At 41.3% G+C, this 17,769-nt stretch overlaps 1 protein-coding gene across 3 annotated transcripts in view; it reads right to left on the bottom strand.

The window, feature by feature from the left end:
• syn3 (synapsin III) overlaps positions 1-17,769 on the bottom strand; it is a 130,383-nt gene that overhangs the window by 84,870 nt on the left and 27,744 nt on the right. For all 3 annotated transcript variants that reach the window (XM_086268905.1, XM_086268904.1, XM_086268903.1), the window contains exons 3-4: positions 15,829-15,886; positions 1,684-1,775 (exon numbers count right to left, since the gene is read on the bottom strand). In XM_086268905.1, the coding sequence (XP_086125031.1) occupies positions 1,684-1,775; positions 15,829-15,886 (150 nt within the window). The remainder of the gene's footprint in view (positions 1-1,683; positions 1,776-15,828; positions 15,887-17,769) is intronic.

Raw genomic sequence — 17,769 nt, 5'->3', positions numbered from 1 at the left:
CTATAGCTACAGTATCACAACGATAGTTATTATTAATATCATTTTTGCTATTACTATCATTTTGTTTTGTCTCCTCCGAATCCCATTTTGCTCCACTGCTGCTAAATATTAGCTGGATGTTAGCAGCTAATAGGAAGTACCTACGCTTTGGTTTGTTTTGCTTAGGATTGGAAACAGTGCAGTCCAACTGCTGAAAGGTCCATTGGAAAAGTAACATTTTTAACTACCATCTAAAGTGCACTGCTTGGGTTCAGACCACTTCATTGGTTGTTCCAATGATTGCCTAAGAAAGACAAATGATTAGCCAATTAGTGCCATCCAAGCTAAAACCCAGGAAGAGTAATAACTGAAATTACTGGTACCCCCTCAGGTACCACTGCTGGTACCTATGTCAAAAGCCTAGGTGACTTCCTTCTGGAGTTATCGCAGTTACCACACTTATAGGAAACTTGACCTCTGACCTTGACCTTGAGGTTGAGGTCACTAAGATTCTGAGAGTTTTAGTACACACCTATTATGTCAACTTGAAAGTTCCACATTGCTTTGTTCTGAAGTTATTGCATTTTCAAAACGATGTGTCCGCATTGCCCGCCTACCCGCCAGGGAAACAAGGATACACTATCAGGCTTTTACAGCTAAGGCTTAAAACGGAAGAACAATAAGTAGACAGAGGTGTAATATCAACATGGCAATCATAGAACCGCCTACATGAGCAAAATATCTTAACTTAAAATTAAGTTGGATTTATCCTTGTATATGGGTCTCTAGAGGTTAGTTAAGACTAAGACTAAATCCTGTCCCATGTGGAAATGGTTTAGACTGGAGCCAACGTTATCTCACAGCATACATTTCATTTATGAAATTAATCATAATCCAGACCGACTCTTTTAGGAGCCCATTCTTGTGATTCTTGGAACAGGGTCAATAAAACAACAAAAATGGCCTTGACATCGAACAAAAACGTTTGGTCAAGAGCCATTCGTTGATCATTGTGTGCAAGTTTTCCTAAAATGTAACCAGTACTACAGGAAGAGAAGCCCTTCTTGCGAGCTAAAGAATGAAAAGTTTGCTAATATTTTCATTTTTGACCCAACTGCTCAGTACGTCACTAAAAACACCAAAGACGTGACTTGTGTGGAGTCCAAGCTTGTCACCATCATCAGCCCACAACAGCTGTACTGAAAGGTTTCATGAAGTAAAAGCAACATGAGGTCTACATGTTATTTAGAAACATTTATGCAAAAAACTAGTACAAGTAGATTAATAGCAACCGTCAGTTTTGCCCGAGTTCTAATTCGGTCACTTAGCTACAACTCCTGTGGGTTTAACGTGCATTTGCAGGGTGGAAAAACCTCACGGTGACGCTGTGAGAGCCAGAGATAAAAGAAAGCTCAAACGCACATGAAAACTGTGACCAAAGTGAAAAGATTAAACAGTTTTCCACTGTCACACAGATTTTCCTGCAAGGATAAAAATTAGTAAGCAAGCCGTTTTTAGTTTTTTCAAAGGCTAAATCGCATTAAAGCATTGATTTTATAGAGTCTCACTCATGCCGGGGGAGGGGGGTTGAAACACAGAGCCATGCTTAACAGCACTGAGAGAAAAGAAGTGTGCAGGCTCACTGTGGCACAGTATATATTGGATGGCCCAGTGCCTCAAACGACTTCCCTTCGAGTGTCTTACCTGATCACTTTGGTGCCACCTTTATTGACCTGCATGTCCACCATACATCCCGAGTTAACGTAGGAAGCCAAGTTGATCTCTGAGAACTCTGCCTAGGAGTAACGAAGACAAGGCATGTCAAGATCATACAGCGACATGCACAAACATAGAGCATTTCACAGTCCCTTTGAATCAGTGTCTGCAAGCTGGAAGAAATGTGGACACTGCGTTAGACTGCATTCAAATTTGACTTTATGTTGTTTGTGAAAAGTACCAAAAATCAACAAGATAGTGCTACAACACACTCTTTCACCTCCATTTTACATTTCTGCACTCTCATGGAAATGAGCAAAATACAGAGTGACAAAGTGAGCTGGTGAGAGAAGGCTAATTGAGTTATTCCCAGTCAGTGGCCTCCTGGACAGTGAGGGCCTTGTGAAAGGCCGTAGCCTGGCTACCTAATGACTCAGTCAAACTTCCAGAAATACTCAGAACGAAAGGCGACAGTTGACTTCTGGGAATGGACTTTGTGCACGATTGGGAGGGATGATTCAAATGTCCTTGTACTGATTGTCACAACAGCCCATAAATCTATTCATGTTTACTGCTTTGGACCAAATTTCAGAGTAGAGTAAGAGTAATTCTATCAGATTGATAACCAAGTTACTGCAAAGGATTTCTCAAGGTTTCCTAAAAAAAATGAGCAAAATAGTAAGAAACTTTGTTGCAGCTAGACAGCAATGAGGAAATAGGAAATTACTCCAGTGTGTGCCAGAATACCATAACATCATTAATGGGTGTGCGCATACTTCTGACTGCACCATTCAGTGATGCTGGTCAGAGGTACATCAGACCTTCCTTTCCCCAAACAAGCTCCAACCATTAGAGAATGATCTCAGCACATATGCAGGCAAAGAAAAGCTCATAAAGAAACTCTTTGTAGACCAGAACTTACACAAAACCCAGGCAAACCTGCTAAAATGGGAAAACAACATCATATGTGCCTTTTGGATTAGAGCGTGGAGGTCACGTTCAGCATCATGCTCAGGTTTAGAAATCAATCAGGTCCAAATTTGTTTTTGCTAATATCTTATGTTTAAGGTGAAGCACGTCTAATAACCAACAGAAAAGGCTACACTTCAGAGGAGACGGGCTCCTAGAGTTGCAAATAATCAAAACCAGAAATTTTGAAAGCTGTAAAAAACTATATTTTATCATCTTCCTTCTTTTGTGGGAGTAAAAAGAAACGTGAGCTATACGTATAGCATAATACTGAAAGTAAATACTGAAATTAAAACTGCACAAAGGAAAAAGTTCCTTACTCAGTGGCTCTGGCCCTACTGTGCCTCTGATTCGCCCATCGCTCCTAAATCAATCTATTATCCTTCCTTGTGGGTGATTTATCAACCTAACCTTCTCAATACATCCCAGTAAGAGGGACTGTAGGACAGGCAAGGACTTCATAAAACTTTCAAATTAAAAGTCATGTGGCAAATGAACACTGATTTGTCTCAGTTTTATTGTCTTGTTTTGGAAGAGAAATTACCGAGGTCCAGACCTTGGTGACCTAATATCTGTGGTGGGGTCAGAATTTGGCATAAACAACATGAAAGCATGCCTTGTTTGCTCAGTCAACAGCTCAGGCTGCTGGTGGTGTAATGGTGTGGGAAATATTTTCTTGGCACACTTTGGGCCTCTTCCTACCAAGTCGGAATCGTTTCAATGCCGCTGCTTATCTCAGTATTTTTGCTAATCATGCCATTCCCTCTATGACCACAGTATATCCATCTTCTGACTGCTGCTTAAAGCAGGACAATGCACCAGGTCACGATGCTCAGAACATCCTAAAGTGGTTTTATGAACACGACAAAGAGTTCAAAATAATAATTGTACTCAAATAACCATCACAGTCATCAGATCTCAATCCAATAGAGCAACCGTGAGTGGAACAGTAGATTTGAATCATGGGTGTGCAACAACTGTGTGATGGTATCATGTCCATATGGAGCAGCATCTCTGAAGGATGTTTCCAGCATCTTATTGAATCTCTGCCAACCCAAAAGTGGATCCAACCCAGTTTCTACTAAAGTTACTGCTGAGTGTATATCTACCTCTAACCATTAGACGAATGGTTATGAAGTTATGCTTAGACCTTTACTGTCAACTGTGGCACTCACCCATATGACAAACTCCAGGACTTAAAATTCAACCACAAATTGTGGTTCAGCTCCACTTGGGCCTCATGTTCTCCCCAAGAATTCCCATATCCTCTAATTAAATAGTAAATGGACTAGTTCTTATGTAGTTTTTCTACTCTACGTGATCACTCGAAGCAAAGCACTCTGAGTGCACGACATGCTTCATTCATCCAATTCTCCGATGAATGCCTCAGAGTATCTTGAGGCATTGCCATTCAGTATCTCACCCAAAGACACTTTGGCAAACAAACTGGAACAGCCAGAGACCAAAACACCAAACTTCCAGTACGTAGATAACTTTCTCTACCTCCTGAGCAAGTTTGTCAAAAAAATAAATTTCTGTTCTTTGCTAGCCAACATTAATACCTCTTTGTGTCGTGAATTACTCATGCTAACTAGGATTAGCTAAAAATTCTCCAGCTGTACCTTCTTGTACAAATACATCATATCCACTTAAAAAACACAACACACATTTACAGTCATTGGTGCCCCTACAGCTACTGTAGTCAGTTATAACGAGTTGAATTGCATTATACAGCAGAAACAATATGTCTGCGTAATATAACCAAAGCTACACCCTAAATATGCAGCTCCAGCCTGTTTGTCAGACCTCATTCCTCACTCTGAACATGCTCTCTGCTTTCCCTCAGAGGAGAGTCTGTCAAGCTGTGTCACTGTAAACTTCCATCTGCCGCAGGTACAGAACGCCCCTGGAGGGACACTAAACAGCAGTCGGTTGACCTCAGACACGAAACGCTGCCGTTTGGTAGTCGTCACATCAGTTTCAAGTATGAGACATGACACTCATGTAGTGGATTAAATGGGCCCTAAACAAGTAGCCTGCTCTCTGTGGAAAAGCAAAAAGTCAATCTGAAGTGACGTGGTCGACTCTCGAGCGCCACATTTCACAGGAAACACGGCTGCATTTCCTGGTGTGCTAATCCCAAGCCAGCTGTGGCTTGGCTGTGGCTCGGTGAGCAAAAATGAAATAATAACCAAGCGACCATTTCATAACCATTTCACAAAAGTGTCAAACGGAGAGCCAAGCGTTTGTTTGGTTCTCAGCTCTGCTTTAACTGCTGCATGATTACGCCACGAGGACGAGATACTGAAAACACTTTAAAAAAAAAAAAAAAAAGAAAAAAAAAAAGAAAACACTGCTTTTGGCTGGAGAGCCGGACCCAAAAAGCATATCAAAATGTAGCACACCTAATGGGCTACATCTGAAGCCTCTGTCAGTGCGCCCCAGGGTGGCTGTGGCTACAATGTAGCTGCCATCACCAGTGTGTGAATGTGTGTGTGAATGGGTGGATGACTGGTTGTGTAAAGCGCTTTGGGGTCCTTAGGGACTAGTAAAGCACTATACAAATACAGGCCATTTACCATTTGAAGATACTATTATTATTATTCTGAAAAAGAAAATTCTTCTTATTTTTACAATTCAAATGTTTCCCAAGGACACTCATGGGGTGAAAAACACCTTCCCACAGTGATATCTGGCCTTTGGAATAAATCCCAGAACACATGTACAGCACATGGCTAATGACATATGGCATTCAGCTAATCAAATACGTTTATGACTCGAGGGCTGACGGTCTAAATCATGGACTTGTTAGATGCAAGAAACCCTTTGCAGCTGGTCTGACAGATCTGCATTAAGGTATGTCACAGTTCACAGCTTGGAGAAAGTTGTAGTTAACTGCAAGAATGGTCAGCAAACCATTTTTTTTTCTTTATTCACAGTGTCACTGGTAGACTGCTTTTATTCTACCAGTGTAGAACTCTTACAAAATCCCAAATTCATTACACATTACAGAAACACAATTGGGCATTTAGCACCTAAGACATTCCCCCTTAGGTGTTGGCAGACAACAGTACAGATAAAAAAAAAAGTCAATATCAGATTTAGTTTACAATTCTAACAAGCTTGATCACACACTGCCTACATAATGTTAAGGTTCGGGCTCTGGGGTGGCCAGTCCATGACTGGTAGTGTCCCATTATGTCTTTTTCTATCCGGGTTTGCTTTTACTGGACTGGAACTAGATTTGGAATCACTGTCAGACCGAAACGTGACGCTATTACCAATCAGTTGCTTTCCAGAGCAGTATTTTCCTGCATTCATTCTTCCATCACTTTTGATAAGATCATCACTGGATGAATTCAGCCAAAAACCACGACAGCCTCCACTGTGTTTTGATGGTTATACCTTTCTCTTACATATTAAAGCTGATTTTAACCAAAAAAAATGTAAAATGTGGATTCATCACTCATTTTCAGTCCAGTATTTGCGTAATTTAATAAACAAATAAGCTTGCATTGCTAGTTAAGCAAATTGGTATCTGGACATCCTCAAGCTGTGTTTTTCATCTGAGGCTTTGCCAAACTTTATTGAGACTCACACGGGCTTTCATCTACATAAAAAGGACTATTATCAGGATAGGATAGCTCTGTGGCCCATGTAAACCTTGTATGGGGGAGTAAACTTCCTTTAAAAAGAATTTGCTGAGTAACAAAACTGTTCAGGTTTTTTTGGGTGGGGTTGGAGGGGCAAGAGCAAGAGGGAGGGAAAAAAAGAAACACCCACCTCTTTTAATTTATTGTTTTGCACTCTCAGAGGAAGAGCAGGGGGCGAATAAATACCATAATCTTATTTCAGGGACAACGAGGCGCCACTCTTGCTCACTGTGCCTGAAGGACATGTATTTGGCTCTGGTGCTTTTCTCAGCTCCCCTCTTACTGATACCCATTCCCAAAAGAAACATCTGTGTGCTTTGCAGCACATGCCGTGCCAAGAAAGGCTCCTAAATGCACAACACACCCAAATGCACACTGACTGCGTGACACTCCCATGCACATGTACGCACTAATGCACCGTGCTGCTTCTAAACAAATCCCATCCCAAACACCAGGGCCTACAGTGGCTTGTGTGGCGACCTGATAAAACCAGAGAGTGGGCAACATTTTGGCAAGCTTCAAGAATTACACACCATCTCCAATTGGCTGGTTACATTTAAAAGGAGTGCTAACAGCCAGTGTCACTGGGTAGTAATGGATAAAGAAGCTGGTACAGGGCACAGGCCCAGAAGCCAGGGCAGGAGGCTTTTCACAGTGCCATGGTTACCATCACGGTACCACATTCAGACACTTGTCTTGGAACAGCTCTTGCCCTGGGAAAGGAAAACAGGAAGTGATACACAGGACAACTGCCTCCAGAACTGATTCTTCTCATCTGTTGACCTGCATCCAGGCTGAATTAAGAATGTTGTGCAGTCAAACTGCTATAGCAGAAACACAGTTTGGGAGAAAGTTGATTTACGATTAAGTTTAACTATGGCTCAAAGCTGAGAACAACAAATCTTGCTTACTTAAGCTTGTTTGAATTTCTGCACTTTCAGTTTCATTGTCATTCCCTCTACTCACAGCTACTTTCATCACAGTCATCCAAACTTGTGATCTTTTCTTCTTTTTAGCACACAGCTAACGTCTAACTGGCCTTTGAATCACATACAGCCTCTTCCTGACTGATAAAGTCTCATACCAGGCAAACACTGCTGTGGTGAAAGGCAACAAGGAGTATTTATTTGTGCGCTCTGTCAACTTATGCCAAGTTACATTAACCCATGGATACTGTTTACAGTAAACACCATCTGACAGCAGCTCATCTGGAATCTTTGTTGGTATTTTTAGATCCGGACTAAGGAAGGTTATTAACTTTCACGCGGGTAAAGGCGCCTTTTGCTTGGTCCTGAATCAAAAACAACTTAAACGGACCAGCCACGTTACACCTAAATCTTTGATTTGCAAAAATGTCCAGAACGACAATTTTTTTTTTCTTGAAGGTAAAAACATTTGATAATTTTTTACATAAAATATTTCATGATTTCCAGTTTTGACTGAAGGAGCAAACCAGAGATTAGTTGAAGTATTAAAGCTGAAATTGTCTGAATTTATTTGAAGTGTAACACGTGCAATGGAAATTTTGGGTCTTTAAGTTCGCAAGTCTCCAGGACAAACTGAACTGTCATCTTAAGCGTAAGCGGTGAAGTCTCAGTAACTGTCACGGTACTTGGTCACAGACCCAATGCTTTGTGTTTTTTGGTGAACTGATAGTTCTGATTATCATTATGATTTATGGTTTTCTGCTTATGTTACATCGTCAGTCCTTGGATTGTGGTTTCTGTTTTGTATCATCTCTGTGCTTCAGGTTTCTATGTTTCCACGTCTTAGTGTCTAGTCTGCATCTTGGTGCTTTGTCTCAGTTTCCTGTTTTACTTTGGTAGTCCTGGTCCCATGTTTATGGTTTCAGTTCTGCTTCCCAGCGTCTCGTCATGAGTGCATTATCCCAGCTGTGTTTCCCTCTTGTCTCCCATTCCCTGATTATGCCAGCATGTATTTAAGCCCTGTGTTTTTCCCACGTGTCCTCCGTGTTAGCTGTGTGTTCCTCAGTCGTCATGTTTTGTCAGGTTATGTCATGAACTCCCAGTTGAGGTCATCCTTCCCAGTTTGGATTTTGGTTTTGTTTCTAGTGCTCATGTATTGTGTTTCTAAGTTCGTTTTTTGCCAGTGAATAAAAACTGCCTCTCACTACCCCTAGCTCCAATTGTGTGATTTCTTTTCACCTCAAAATAGATGTTTTTCTGCTCCAAACTGCTTCTTTTATTGCTTTACATCTCTGGTTTCAATGGGGGAAAACCTTGACAAACTGACACCTAGTTTAAAAACAACTCTAAATAGAAAACGTTACATAAATATAGCAGTTTTATTAATCCCACATTATCTGGCATGTGATGCGCTGTTTTTGTTATTTGAGGTCGAGCTGTTCAGTTTTACGCTGCAGTCAGAACAAAACTGCGTGACTTGACTCAGCACATGGGGAACACGCAGTAGTTGCGGGGCAGATACTTTGTTTAATGTTTTCGTCGTTCTCGATAAGCTCGGCTGAATCCCATGCTGATGCAATTGAGAAGCCTGAAGTACAGTGGACTATTCATATGCACCACAGAGAGGTATTTGTTGCTAATAGCTACCACCTTGTGCAACAGTGAAATAATCCACTGAGGCATTGACGGCTGAAATTCACGACAGATGCTAAGTGCAACGGAGCAACAGAAGGCAGCAAGTTACACACCAAACCATCCGTCTTCTGAAAGCTCTCCTCACATGCCCTATGTCATGGGCAAGTACGAGCCAAAAAATGGTACGGATAACATACAGCCAACTGCCTGTGAGCTGCCATGACTGCAGCGGAAAGGAGCGTGGACGGCGCTGAGGTCATATGCCTGCCCAGCAGATGTTGCCCCGCGCGACCCAAACCACACGAGCCGGCAACCCTACAGAAGTGCCTCTTGTTCTTTTGCAAACAACAGACCTCTTCAGTTCTGTTTAATCTGTCCAATTGTGTAAATTACAGTGTTTATGAGTTGTGGGTAGTAAACAGGCAGTTTGTCTGCCAGCCTGTTGTTGGGTGTCATTACGTCTGTGATCAACATTGATTGTAGCTGTTGAACTTTACAAAAATCTTGCAGCAGACTGTCAGAATTTTCTAAATATCTAAAAGTGAAACAGGCACGGTAAAAAAAACTGCCAGTGCACGAGAAACTAAATAAGAAGGTCTTGAACTTGGCACTGCCACAAGGCTGCAACACATCCAAGACCCTTCAGACACATACAAAAGGCATTGTAGGAGATGGATATCCCACAAGCTCCAGAGATCTGTGGAATGTACCACTCGTCTGAATGAACACAGCTCTTGAGTCTAAATGTAAAACAGCAGGCAAGTGTTCAAATAACAAATTGACTGAGTCAGTGGGTCGAATAATCTACAGCCACCTACTGCGAGATAAAACTCCTCAAGTTAACATCTATGAAGGATATAATACAGACGCAGGTCAGAAGACGGCGTTATGTTAGGGATATAATTGATTTCTGATGTTTCCCTGTTTGGGCCTTGCTTGGTTAGACAGGACCACAGTGAGGTAGAAATATCTGGGAAATCTGTAGATATGTAGCCTTTGTCATAACTGTTTTTACCCTTTTAGTATTTAGCAAATTTCATTAATGTTCAGTGGGGGGTTGCAAAGGAAATGGTTTGTAGTGAGTTGTACGTGAGGCCGAACACTAAGGATGTGCAACAGGTTAGAGTGATTAAAGATTGGGATGGAAATGCAGGGAACTGTGCTCTCCCCTTTTCTCTTCATCATCTATAGAGCCGACTTCAAGTACATCAAAGAAACTCGTCTCCTGCAGAAATTCTCTGATGACACAGCCATTACTGGAAGTATGGAGATGGGATAGGAAGAGGCGTACAGAGGACTGACTGATCGGTGTGTGAGGTGAATCACCTGCAGCTAAATGTGGCCAAAACAAAGGAGCTGGTGGAGGACTTTGGCAGGAACAGATCCCGACCCTCCCCCGTCTGCATTGGTGGGACTGATGTTGAAATATTCACAATATAAAATTTGGGGCGATCGTGGCTCAAGAGTTGGCAGTTCGTCTTGTTATCAGAAGGTTGCCGGTTCGAGCCCGGCTCCGACAGTCTCGGTCGTTGTGTCCTTGGGCAAGACACTTCCCGTTGCCTACTGGTGGTGGTGAGAGGGCCCGGTGGCGCCAGTGTCTGGCAGCCTCGCCTCTGTCAGTGCGCCCCAGGGTGGCTGTGGCTACAATGTAGCTGCCATCACCAGTGTGTGAATGGGTGGATGTAGTGTAAAGTGCTTTGGGGTCCATAGGGACTAAGTAAAGCGCTATACAAATACAGGCAGTTTACCATTTACATAAGTATCAACTGGACCACAGGCTGCAGTGGTCTGCTAACACTGACGCTGCCTACAAAAAGGGTCTGAGCTAGGGCTGGGCCATATTATACCGTTCACGGTAATACCGGTATAATGTTAGGCAACGATAGGAAAATGAAATATCGCGATAGAATGGGAGTAAAACGCGCATGCGCAGTGCCTTTGTTTTCATACGCACATGGCCGATTGTTGAGTGAAACAGATGAACCAGAATTGGTTTGTAAAAATGGTGCAACTTCCGTGATGTGGAACTGGTTTGGTGTTTGTCCGTCAGATACACAACAAAGCACATTTTTTTGCAGAACATGCAAGCGGCCATCGTTATTGTCGTATTTGTCGGACTAAGATGCTCTTAAATCTGGGAGTAATCTGGGTCCTAAACTCCGTATACCTCAGGTCAAACAACACTGCAGCATCACTTAGAGTTAAAAACTGTCTAAATTCTTTCATCTTTAATAAAACGATCAGCATTGCTGCTTTACCAGGTGTAACTATAAAGTTTAACTTCCAGGCATCCATGAAAACAAAAGTTATTACATTTAACGGAGTTAGAAGTTAGCAGGAAGCTAGCGGAAGTTAGCTCGCTAGTTTCGCTAGTTACCTAAACATGATATAACATGTTCTGACTGAGAGATTTCTGAAAAAATAAAACGTACAGCTCTGCTATCACTTCCAACATAAATGAAGACAGGAAACTAAACAGCAGTGACGTTTGTAGGGTTACTGAAGTTGGGCTAGCTGGTATATAATGATGTGCTACGTGATCGCTAGCGACACAGCTATGTTAGCATAACATAAACAGTGAAGCTGGAGGACGAACACTAACACTTTTCCACTTATAAAAGTTAACGTGAAGGTTCTTCATGGTTAGAAACAAATGCAATCGCATGGCAGGATGCTGTAAACGGACCAAACTTCAGTCAGGAGAACAACTGAGATAATCCATCCACAATACGAGGTTAGTCATTAATATACTGCAACAACATGGGAATAGAGCAGCTGCCAGAGAATTCAACATTAATGAATCAATGGTACAGAAGTGGAGGAAGCAAGAAGAATGAGTTTAATAAAGTTTGATTTATCTGACTGCTTTGTTTCGCTTAATGTGCCTTATAATCCCGTGCACCTTATGGTCCGAAAAATGCGTACTGCACACTGCAGTTTAATGTTGCAAAGCACCTCTTTTTAACTTCAGTGGATATTATACATGGTTATGCTCAGGATATGTCAGCCCATTTCTACTGGAAATGCCTTTTGGTTAAACTTTCAGCAAGGAATTTGCATTTGCACTGTTACATTTTTATAAAGCTTTAATGTACATAAAAACCAGCTTCTTGTTTAAGTGAAAATAAATGGAAGGTTGTCTTTTTGCGCTAGTAATGTTGTGGAGTTGTATTTTGTCTCGCATCAATTATATCGTCGGTTATATCGTTATCGCAAATTTTCAAATATATATCGTGATAAATATTTTTGGCCATATCACCCTGCTCTAGTCTGAGCTGGACTTACTTTCTACAAAAGCTCAGATACTTCAATGTATGCAGCTGGCTGCTCTAAATGTTTTATCAGTCTGTTGTTGCGAGCACCATCTTCTTTGCTGCGGCGTGCAGGGGGCGAGGCATCAAGCAAAGGACGCAAACAAACTGAACAAACTCATCAGAAAGGCCGGGTCTGTTGAGGCAGGGTACACCCTGGAAAGGTCGCCAGTCTGTCGCAGTGCGAACACACAGAGACAGACAACCATTCACATTCACTCCTATGGGCAATTTGGATTAATCAATTAACCTATCCCCACAAGCTGCATGTCTTTAGACGGTGGGAGGAAGCCGGAGTACCCGGAGGGAACCCACGCAAACACGGGGAGAACATGTAAACTCCACACAGAAAGACCCCGGCCTGATGGTGGAATTGAACTCAGGACCTTCTTGCTGTGCGGCAACAGTGCTAACCACGGTGCCACTGTGCTGCCTAACTGCTTCAATGAAAGAAAGAAATCTACAACTCCCAGCCCGATGACTGCCGAGTGCAGTGAAGAAGTTACACAGAAACAGGCTCTCTGCAGTCAGGACTGTTTGTGTGTTTGTAATCCAGAAGGTATGCTGACTTACAGTTACCCTCAACCCCAACAGAATCAAGAAATACTACTGAACAAGCTGCATGTAATGATTTTGTGAGAAAGCAATGGGTTCAAGCTTGTTTTATGAGTCACTTAGGAGCACAAATAAGCCACCAGCAGCACTGCCACAAGCATCTGTTTAGTGGTTAAAAAAAGAAAAATGGGATTAGCCAGTGTACACGGGGCTGTGAGCATCAACTAAACTGAAGTTCGAAGTGAGTCGTGTAAATAAGAGGCAGCACACTTTAATGAGAGATCACATCTGAGAATCAAAGCCAGTCTCTCCTGGTTCTCTTTCGGACAAGTTCGGACTGGCATCCGGCCTCCTTTAGTGCACCATCACACGCTGTGGTGAGTGTGTGCTCTGCGAGTCTAAAGATGGTACCTTATATGGCAGCAAGCAAGTCAGAGAAGAGTTATGAAGGTTTGGCATTGCTTTAGAAAGCTTAACCAGCATGAACATGATGCATGGCAACTAGCAAACTAAATGTCCATCCATGTAAGGCATGCAGTTTGTAATTACATTATAACAGAGAAAAAACAGCTCAGGGAGCACCTAAACGGCCTTCATGTTGAGCTATCTTTCAACTCTGGTGAAAAAAACAAAGAGGCTATTTTCAGTACTGGGCAAAAATCTTGAGCCACCCTTGATTTCTTTATGTTTTGCTTCTGAAAAGCCACACTGTCTTGTAATTTTTCAATGCAGTCTTGAGCAGCCGCTCTTACTTTGAACATTGGCCCCCTTTTTTTACCAGTGCTGTGTCTATACAAAGCAGACAAATTAGCAAAGAGCTCATTTAAATTGTATCTTTAGGCACTTTGTCACTAGCAGCCCGTCACACCATTTATTCCCATTTCTTTAGTTGTAAAAGTGCCAAAGATAACACAGTTTGACAGGCATAAAAAAGTATTTTTGCACCAACAAAGTGATTCCCAAAGAGCTATTAGCTAAATACTTGACATATCTTGGCATGGTGTACATTTTGTTAAAGAAAATTGAGGAAAACTGAACAAGCGGAGGACAAAAAAGGAAGTGGCAGGCCCCAAAAACTAAATCTGAAGCAACTGAATATAATCTAAATGTCATGTTCTTCAAAAATGACAAAAAAAAAATACAACAAAGACTTAAGAGATGCATCTGGCCCTTCAGTCGATCACAGAGGAGGCTCTGTCATGGTGTGGAACTGCATTTCAGCTCCCAAACTGTCACACTGGATGGAAATATGAAAGCAGAAAAGTGCAGTTAGATTTTTCTTATCTGCCAAGTAATATCATCTGGAAAGTGTTTGACTGGCAACAGCAATTATCCCAAACACACTCCCAGTGCAGTGTGTAAAAACATTCCTGGATAGAAAAGCACACAGTGGAAACCTATCAGACATTGATTGGCCTCCCCAAAGCCCAAAGTCACTCAAGAAAGGACATTTATATAAGAAGCCAACAACAGTGGAATTCAAGAGAGCAGAAGCCAGTGCAGTGGGACTCTCTGCTTTTATTGTTGTTCCCTAAAATGGTTCATCGCAGCATGTCGCAAAGTTTTCACACAGAGATCGTGTTTCCATCATTCTGAGGCTCCAAACAGCCGATGAAGAATCTGGCTGCTGAAGGCAATTAGCAACCGACTTGTATTTGTCAGTGCAGGGGGCTTCTGGGAAAGAGGGTCGAACAAAATCCAAGTAGGTCAGTTCAAGCTATAGCTGAGCTATGTGGGGGGTGGAGGGGTGCTCATACGTCGCTTCACCCTCACTATTCTCTTAAGGGAGCTTATTATTAAATCAGCTGCATTTTTATTGGAGTTCAATAATTGTGAGGCCGCAAGATTAAAAAAAAAGAAAAATCGATTTTCAAAAGAAAGTGTTGATTCATTCCAGCTCCCACGCCGTCCTGGAAGGAGGATGTGACCACAACAGTTGAGAGTAAAGCAAACAGGCTATAAAATCAGCGTTCCAGCTTTCTGCGGTTTCTTTCCCTTCTCACATAAAAACACACCACTCCATTTCAAAGACAGCTTCAGTCTCAACAATGGCTTGCACATGTCAAACTGAACAGCTTTTTTAAGGTAAATTAGATGGTATCTACACACTGTAAATACCGTATGTCTAGACATATAAGCGGTAATTTCATAACTGTGCTGAATTAACGTACGCTTTCTTCCTTACAGGAATAATTGAATATGGTGACACATGAGTGGAAGCGTTAGGAGGTTTTTTCCCCTAAACAACTAAAGCATTCACTTAAATGTTATACGCTGTTAATTAAAAAAAAAAAAACTCTTATCATTTAGATTTCAAGACTGAGAAGAAATTTTAAGTGTCCATTAAGACAAAGAACAACTTCATTAACTTAAATTAGCCGTTAAGCTAGCGGTGTAGTTTTAGCTTGAAGAAAACATGAAAAGTAAGACCTCAAACCCTCATGTTCGAAAGAAAAATACAATAAAGGTTTCATTTTATAATACTGGACTTATTTTTCTACGAAGGTTTGAACTTTGCGAGTGTTTAAACAAGAGAGAAACGTGTGAAAATGTTCATGTCTGTCTGAGAAAAGTGCATAAAGTGTGTAATGTTTTTTTTATAGCCTTAAAATATCTATAATAACTGTAAAATAATTAAGCTGACTACTTCGCGGATTTCGTCTGTTGCAGGTTATTTTTGGAACGTAACTCCTGCGATAAACAAGGGACCACTGCACACATGTCCCAAAGTGCCAAACTGATGATTTACAAAAACTTTAAATGGAAGACGACATGTAGCTCGTCAGGACTGCCATAGTCTGTCAACATTTATTACATTCTTATTAAATGGACAATAACCTTGGTGTGCATTATTCATTATTATACAGTTTTGGTTTTGAACAGATAAAAAACCAAACATTTTGTAAATCATTTCATATCATTTATTACAAATATTTTAGTGACATGTTGCTGCGCAATCAGTACGAAGCTGTTAAGAGGCAAAATATTTATGTTTAAAGGATCAATGAGTACATAACACAATAGCTATCAATGATGACTTTAAAATAATGAATAGGCAGAATAGCGTTATTAAATACACTGTACCTGCTCGACACGGATCTCGTACTCCCCGTTCAGCTTTTTCCCTCGGAAATACTTGGCCCTAGATGAAATAAAAGAGAGAATTTGTAAAAGAAATGATAATAGATTTGCTTTTGATCCATATTAGATGATTTCTTTTGTTTGCATTATGCACATTTGGCATTTCTACAGTGGAATTCTGATTTCAGCCGATACTCAGAGGGTATAAATCACTATTCCAACACAAAATGATTTGTTACTATAGGTCATATGCACTGATTCCTCTCCTGCAGAATAATGTACGTGCTCTAAACACTCCTAACAGTGAAAACAACCTTAAAATATCTTTGTTTATTTGATAGAAAGAGGGCTGAAATTTCAACAGACCTTCCAAAATACCTTGCAAGTAGGCAAAATAATGACTCACATTTTCCATGATTACAGAATCTGACCTTGCGGGGCTTCAAGTAAACACAATCCCTTGGCTAAGGGTGAAAAAAAGTGCTTTTAATAAAGGCAGCACAATGAATGAGTAGCTGCGTGTTGCTTTTTCTCATGTGTTTGTGGCAGCAGTTTGTAGAGCAGGTGAAACTGCACTGCGGTTGCTACATATTGAGCACTTACTCACTAAACTAAGTTTAGAAGTCACGTGACAGTCACACGGGAAAAAAACAGGAATCATCTTGTCCTGATGTGCAGCAGTTTCCTTCAGGTCTGACACAATTAAGTTCCAGTTACCAGAAGAGTTATCTTACATCCCATCAGACTTTGTCCTGTCAGACTTGCAGAATTTAGATTTACCAAGAGGCACGTGGCTTCTGTGAGCTATTTCAAGATGTTTGTGTACAGAAAAGTGAAACGTGAACTTTTTCTCTTTGGTTAATTTGAATGTACAATGCACGGCTAAACCGGTAAAAAAAAAAAACAGTTTTAAAAAAGCCTAAAAAAGGACACAGAGCAGCTACAATTAGGCCCATATACATTTGGACAGAGACAACTTTTTTCTCATTTTGGTTCTGTACATGACCACAAAGAATTTTAAATGAAACAACTAAGATGCCGTTGACTTCCAGCTTTAATCCAGTGGGTTAAACAAAAGATAAACATGTGAGGAACTAAAACATTTTTCAACACAATCCCTTTATTTCAGGGCCCGAAAGTAATAACTGAAAATAAAATGTTCGTTTCTAATACTTGGTTGAAAACTCTTTGCCCGCAATGACAGCCTGAAGTCTTGAACTCATGGACATCACCAGACGCTGGCTTTCCTTCTTTTTAATGCTCGAGCAGGCTTTGACTGCAGCGGCGTTCAGTTGCTGTTTGTTTGCCTTTCTGTCTGAAGTTTAGACTTCAACAAGTGAAATGCATGCTGGGTCGAGATCAGGTGACTTTCTTGGAATATTCCACTGCTTTGCTTTAATAAACTCCTGGGTTGCTTTGGCTGTATGTCTAGGATCACTGTCCTTCTGTATTATGAGACACTCCTCAATCAATTTGCTGCATTTAGCTGGATTTGAGCAGACAGTCTGTCTCCGAACGCTTCAGAGTTCATTCGGCTGCTTCTGTCTTGTGTCACATCATCAGTAAACACTCGTGTCCCAGTGCCACTGGCAGCCATGCACGCCCAAACCATCACACTACCTCTGGTATGTTTTACAAATGATGTGGTATCCTTTGGATCATGAGCTGCCTTCTCCAAACTTTTACTTGCCATCATTCTGACAGAGGTCTTGCTTTCATCTGTCCAAAGAATGCTTTTGCAGAACTGTGCTGGCTTTTTTCTGTTCTTGAGGCTTATGAGTGCCTTCCAGTGAACCCTCTGTATTTACTTTCATGCAGTCTTCTCTTTATTGTAGATTTGGATATCAATACGCAGACTCCTGGAGAGTGTTGTTCACTTGGTTGGCTGTTCTGAGGGGGTTTATCTGCTTTGATCATCCGCTGCTGTTTTCTTCTGTGGACATC

Source organism: Aulonocara sp. 'chitande type north' Nkhata Bay, linkage group LG17 (assembly GCF_057382095.1).
Source record: "Aulonocara sp. 'chitande type north' Nkhata Bay isolate Kocher_YH1m ecotype deep benthic linkage group LG17, A_spYH_male_GT1.1, whole genome shotgun sequence".
Lineage (NCBI taxonomy): Eukaryota > Metazoa > Chordata > Actinopteri > Cichliformes > Cichlidae > Aulonocara > Aulonocara sp. 'chitande type north' Nkhata Bay.
The sequence above is the reverse complement of the archived record's forward strand: the minus strand, read 5'-3'. Positions and strand labels throughout refer to the sequence as shown.